This window comes from Marmota marmota, unplaced genomic scaffold (genome assembly GCF_001458135.2).
Source record: "Marmota marmota marmota unplaced genomic scaffold, marMar, whole genome shotgun sequence".
NCBI lineage: Eukaryota > Metazoa > Chordata > Mammalia > Rodentia > Sciuridae > Marmota > Marmota marmota.
The window spans coordinates 6786606-6793028 of NW_026000261.1; the positions used below are offsets into that span (position 1 = coordinate 6786606).

The window sequence follows — 6423 nt, forward strand, 5'->3', positions numbered from 1 at the left end:
ATGAGTGAAATAAGATCATGAAAAAAACTTAACAAGTGAAGAAAAGGAGATATCAATGCATTTTTGTTAATATGTAGCATATACACAAGAATAACATCTCTTTATCAATGTGGAGTATACCAACAGTAAAACAGATTTTGTAAGTAGTTGTTATTATCTAAAATAGATCTGAAGTGTTCATTGAGAACACTTTACTTATACTTCTATACTTATACTTATACTTATATAATCTATACTTATACTTCTAATTGTTTGCCTGTATAGTATTTGGCATTTATACTTCTAATTGTTTGCCTGTATAGTATTTGGCATTTAAATATTGGATTATTTTAAAATTCTGCTGTGCTTAGATATTAGTCACCAGGATGATTCATTCGGAAATCTATCAGGATAAATGTATCAATTATAAAACCTGGTTTTAAATGCTAAATACACACACACACACACACACACACACACACACACCTCTGTTGATTTTGAAGAACTTTTTCCTAATCTATGAGATAGTGCTGTCAAATTCTTTTCTTAGTGGTAAATATAACAACAAATAGGGAAGCCTGACAACTAATTAATCCTAGAAAATATATTGAATCTAATTAATGCCACCTTGTCGTGTGTGCATGTGGAACATATGAAGAAAAGCTAAAAACAAGAAAGATTTCTGAATATTTCAGAAAAATTCTTTCAAATGAGTTAGAAATCACTTGCCTTGTCATTTATTATGCATGTTAGTATAATTTTAGGTATTCTCTATTGATGATGCAGGAACCCTTGCATTTATTTAATAGTTATCCTGACCCTTTTATTTTGGATTCATGTTAAAAATGAGCACCTTGTTAGAAGAGGCTTGGTCAGAATGGAGGGAGGGGGTGTGGACTGGTTAGGTCAAGTGAATTCCAGATACAATGAATGGGTTCCTTAGTGATGAATGATGTACTCAGGGCACTAATTTATGTCTTAATCACATCCTTTTCCTCATTACACAGGGGCTCAACCAAAACCCCAGGCTCTGTCTCTGGTTCTGGCTCTGGCTCCAGCTCAATCTCAATCTCAGGCATCTGAACAGGCTCCTTTCCTAGGACAGGTGCTAGGACAGGCTCTGGCTTTGGGGCAGGCTCATGGTCTGGTTCCAAGATGATAGTAGGGTCAGTGTCATGAGTGGAGGGTGGCAGAGTTGCTTCTAGCTGGATAACATCTTCCATTGGAATGGCTTCATTCTCTCGGGTTTCATTTTTCTTTGTCATTGGTCTACAAGAAAGAAGGTCCAGAAAAGATCAAGTTAGGGATTTGATATCTGAAATTTCATGTGGAGCCATACACTCTATAGCTTCAGTGACACAGGTCCTTCCTAGACTGTTCAGGATGTCTGTTAATTCTGATATTCTGGCTCACTGTCAGATGCTGTATGTCCATTTGGCGGTTCAAAAGGGTTAGGTCTCAAAAATATAATGAAAATTCAAGAATGTCAGAACTGTGTTTAAAAGTTGAGAAAACTAATATCAGGGTGAATTTAATAAGGTCTCTGAGGGCTAAATTCACAGCTGTGATTCATCTTTATCTTTGGTTCCATCTAGCATCACATTTGACACCTGGTTGGTACCCAACACATAGTTATGGAAGCAAGCAGATGGGTGAACAAATGAATGAGTGTGTTCTTCACTAAAGAAACGGGAGAGTGGTCAAGAGCATGGGCTGATGGCAGGGCCACATTATGACTTCTATGATCCCTAGACACTTTTGCCATCATGAGCCTCTTGTTATATAAAAAATATTTAAAATTACGTTTATGACTGTGCTTTTATAAAGACAAGTATGTTAGCATTATATCATAAAAGGTTTTCTTGGATCTAAAAGTGTGGTCTTGGTAGTTAAATGAATTGATGTGCATATGTGCTGAGAACAGAGTGTGGCACACAGGACTCAGTAAATGGTAGCCACTATCATTCTTTTTGTAAAAGCAATGAGTAGAAAGATACCTGTGATATCTGATGCTAAAAGGAGTGCTTATGAATGACTGACTGAAAGAGATATGCCTGAAAAATGTTTGTATTCTAGTGAAGACAACAAGCCAAAAGTTTGTATTCAAGTAATGAGAACTTACTCAAGTTCTGTGGTAGTTTTAGAATTCCTCTTCCTTTCTTTTTCCTTTGCCTTGTTCCTTGCAAAGCACACCACAGAAATGATGATGGCAGCACCTATCAGGGTACCAATCAAGGCACCAACAATGATCCCAACTTCTGGGTCTGGAAGACACAAACAGCTAGATGTTTAGTAAAGGGAAACAAATTGTCATGTCATGTGTGTCATGTGTGTGCTTGTGACTGGTATAGAATATCTGGAACATTCGCATAGCAGGGAAGTGACTCCTGTAGACTGATGGAACAGAAAGCCCTAGAACTCTGCCAGTTGGATTTAGAGTGAGTGAAGCAAGATGACTGGCTTGATTATGTAGCTTAATCCATTGACATTTACACACAAAGAGAAAAAAATATGCTGAGTTGGGACAAACAAGGTTGTTTTAGATGTTGGGTTTAGAGAAGAAAGTGTTCAGTGTTAATTTATTCAGAAAGAGAGGGAGATAGGAAGAGACAGAGCATGGAGTTGCAATCTAGTCACCAGAAATATGCCTCTGTTGTAAGTAGGGACATTTCACCAGGCTTTCTCAGAGCATAGACGAAATAGGTTCTTAAAAACCTTCTACCTCACATAGTCCATGATCACTGAGGAGCCTTGTGCGTTCTGGCTACTAGGAAGGAATATGGCTATTTTGATAAACCAGCATCTGGTTTATTACATCAGGGTATGGAAAAATTTAATTGGCGTGAGACAATCCAGCTGAGCCCCAGACCTTCAAGCCTGGAGGTGTTGTCCCTGAAAGAACATGTCTGGGTTTTATGCTGGCTCATCCCCATCCACTTCTTCTCAAACAAGGATGGACAGCTTGTATTTTGAGATGGGAGACAAGTTGAATCACTAAATAATTCCTTTAACTTTGGGGAATTAATTTAATTAATAATTTTAAAAGTTTAAAAAGTCAATAATTTAAAAAGTCAAATAGTTCTAAACTTCTAACAAAAACAGCAGACCTTCTGCTCCACTCCTCCCCATCTCTGGGTCCCAATCACTACAGGCAAGCACTCTTGATCCTTTTTTAAAAGTACCTTTGCCCCTGTGTTTCTATTGTACTTCTCCTGGAATGTCCTACCTTTTTTGATCTTCATTTTTTAAAAAATTTCCTACCCTGGAAATTTAGTTCTTTTACAACATTTCACTCAAATCCCACCACATTCTCCTAATCTATCACAAGTTTTAGTTAAAACAAAGCTTGCAGTATTATGACCACGTAAATACTGAACACAGACAAAAAACATAACATAAAGTTTTAGTTAAAACAAAGCTTGCAGTGTTATGACCACGTAAATACTGCACACAAAGAACATAACATACTACAATTCTTCCTTGTACAACATTTTTAAAAACTTTTACTCAAAGCTAATAATTGCCTTATTTGTGTATTTGTTTGGTTGCCCCCTTTCTTTTCTTTTTTTCATATTTGTTTATTTTTAAAATGCATTATCCCTAATCCCAAGACTTCCAGAAAATCATTAAATTTGATGCCTTTATTTTATTTATCTATTTTTATGTGCTGCTGGGGATTGATCCCAGTGTGTCACATACTAGGCAAGTGCTCTACCCCAGATGTCTTGTAGGTTTTACTTGAAAGTGATATGAGAATGAAGAGCAAACTTCAGGACAAATAATGAAGAAAATTAGCCCCCTGGATGGATCCAATTTGACAATTCCAGGGCTCATAAGTATTGTGCTTAGAGAGAAAGTAAGCACATTTGAACAGGATGATTGAGGTTCAGAGACAACCTGCCTCTACCAGTTACTAACTCAATGACCTTGAGCAAGTAATTTGACTCCCGGAGCTTCAGTGTCTTCCTCAATAAAATAAGGCTAATAATATATTCTGCCTCCATACATAAGATGGTTGGGAGGATTGAGTGAGATAATGCTCATGAGCACCTGGCCAAGTGTTTGTTACATAAAAGTGATTGTGGGTGAGAGTATTATTATTATTAGGGACAGATCTTACCAAATAGTTAAGAATTGGAAAATTTGTGAACTTTGTGTTTGACATAGCTACAGTGTCACCTGAATATACCAATAGCATCATAAAGAGAAATACAGGCTGATACTGTCAATGAGATTGCTACATTTATCAAATATCAATATCTTCTCCCTAGAGATTTTTGCAAAGCTTAAACAATTTGCTTAATTTAGGGAACATACTAAGCTTTATGTAAGCATTAGATATTAGGATGAGCATTCATCATATCAATCTATAAATAAAGCACACAAATCTCCAGAGAGGCAGAAACAACCAACCACAGATCCTAATTAATGTACAGGTCCAGGCTACTAGACTCAAGGAGAAACTGTTAAAGATATATGACCAACTCACGTGAAGAGGTTAGATCAATTTCACAGGAACTATTGCCAACACTGTTGATAGCAGTACACTGGTAATAACCTTGTTCAAAATTTGTCAGATTTCCAATAACCAAAATTCCAGTGTTTGGGTCTGTCAAAACCAGGAAATAGACTATTAAAATATCTTATATAGGTACGTACGAATCATGTCAGTGTAATATATCATTCAATGCCCACCCACTCCCCCATATTGCCCTCCCTTTCATAAGATGTCCAGGGACCAATTAGTTCCCTTGGGCCTGTTCCAAAGGTAGCCCATCTACCACCATGTAGAACTATACCTAGAGCTGGCTTCTGGAAGTTGGGGAGTAGTTAAGACCAGAGGCTTATGTTGGGAGACAGGTATTCTTTTTAAATTCCTCTCCCCCAACCAAGAAAAAGACAATATTGAGCAGCCAGCCACATATGCCATCAGTCAACCCCCCAAACCAGGCCTTGCCAAGGACTGCCAAAGGTGATACTTACTGAAGCTTTCTTTCACTGGCACAGCATTATTTCCCTCGAGTTTATACCAGTGGTACACAGGAGATGGTGTTCCAAAAGAAGAGAGGCAAGTCAGAGAAATACTATGGCCCATTTCTGGTCTTCCTTGGATGCTACAAAGTGGCTTAGAAGGTTTGACTGTAAGGCAATTGCAAAGAGTAAAACTCCTGCCAGGATGCATGGCAGCCTGTGACTACTGCAGTCACTTCTTCACTTTCATTTTGCAGAATATATGTTTATTAAAAATTATATATATATATAGTGGTATATGAGTGATACATAAATATGTGTGTGTATGTGTGTGTGTGTGTGTGTGTGTGTGTGTGTGTATTTATTTATTTATTTTGACTGTTTTCTGATTGTACCACCAGATGGGAGTAGAGCACTTCAGGTGCTGGGACATTCTAGTCAGGAGGCCATTAAGATTCAACTAGTGTCTCTGTCTGCCTCCTCCCCAGATTTATAACCATGAATTTCCGCATTGTGTCTTAAAATATGCCTTTAATAAAACAGCCAAATGTAAGCAAACACTAAACAACTATGAACATAGCTTATACTTGAAAATCAGTTTTAAAGGAAAATAGAACCCTTAAATAACTTGAGATAAACTGTTTCTATTCACTCTAAAAATAGTTCTATTAATACTATATTTGTTTATTCCTTTATGGGTCTTTTTTTTCATTTATTCATCTGGGAGTGACACAAAATGGTTGGGAAATTTGAATTTGCCTGTGTCTCTCATCAGGAGGGGAAACCTATTTTGGGTGTGCACATTACACAGCTATGCAATCTCTATTCTGCCTCCACACCAAGCATTTATTTATGTACCTCCTGTGTACCTGATATTGGACTAAGTTCCAGGGATATAAAAGTAACATTGGCACATTTCTGAAGTTGGGTAGAGGAGAGTGATGAGGGATGAAGTTAGAGAGTGTCTGGAGTCATACCTTGGAGAGCTTTACAGTCCATGTATTCTAAGAGCAGGGAGATCATGGAAAGACTTTAAACAGGTTAGTGATGATGGTTATTTTAACATTTTAGATGGCTCTCTCTAACATTGGGGGTGCCTAAACCAAGGGAGAAGAGGAGACAGTTTCAAGAGGTACTAAGCTAGAGGCAACTGTATATGGGGAATGAGGGAAGATTGTGGGATCTATGGTGATTTCCAGGCTCCTAAATTGGACAACTGGGTACATGATCTTGCCATAACTTGAGATAAAGAATGCATGTAGAACAGCAGGCTTTAGGGAAAGGAATGATGAGGAGGAAGGAGTTATAATGAGGGTGGTTTGGTATGTGACTGATTTTTAGCTAATTATGAAAATACCTGGATGAAGAAGCTGGAAAACTGAAACTGAATCTCCCCATTCATCTTACTTTGCACAGCTCATTCTATCCTTAATTATATACACAGATAATGATCAAAAGTTCTATACTTTCCAA

The 6423-nt window shown here is 37.5% G+C and overlaps 1 protein-coding gene across 1 annotated transcript in view; it reads right to left on the reverse strand.

The window, feature by feature from the left end:
- Positions 1-280: 280 nt before the first annotated feature.
- Positions 281-6423, reverse strand: part of Vsig1 (V-set and immunoglobulin domain containing 1) — a 29024-nt gene continuing 22881 nt past the window's right edge. The window contains exons 4-7 of the mRNA XM_048796863.1: positions 4963-5118; positions 4469-4588; positions 2102-2243; positions 281-1248 (exon numbers count right to left, since the gene is read on the reverse strand). Coding sequence (XP_048652820.1) covers positions 951-1248; positions 2102-2243; positions 4469-4588; positions 4963-5118 — 716 coding nt within the window. The 3' untranslated portion in view covers positions 281-950. The remainder of the gene's footprint in view (positions 1249-2101; positions 2244-4468; positions 4589-4962; positions 5119-6423) is intronic.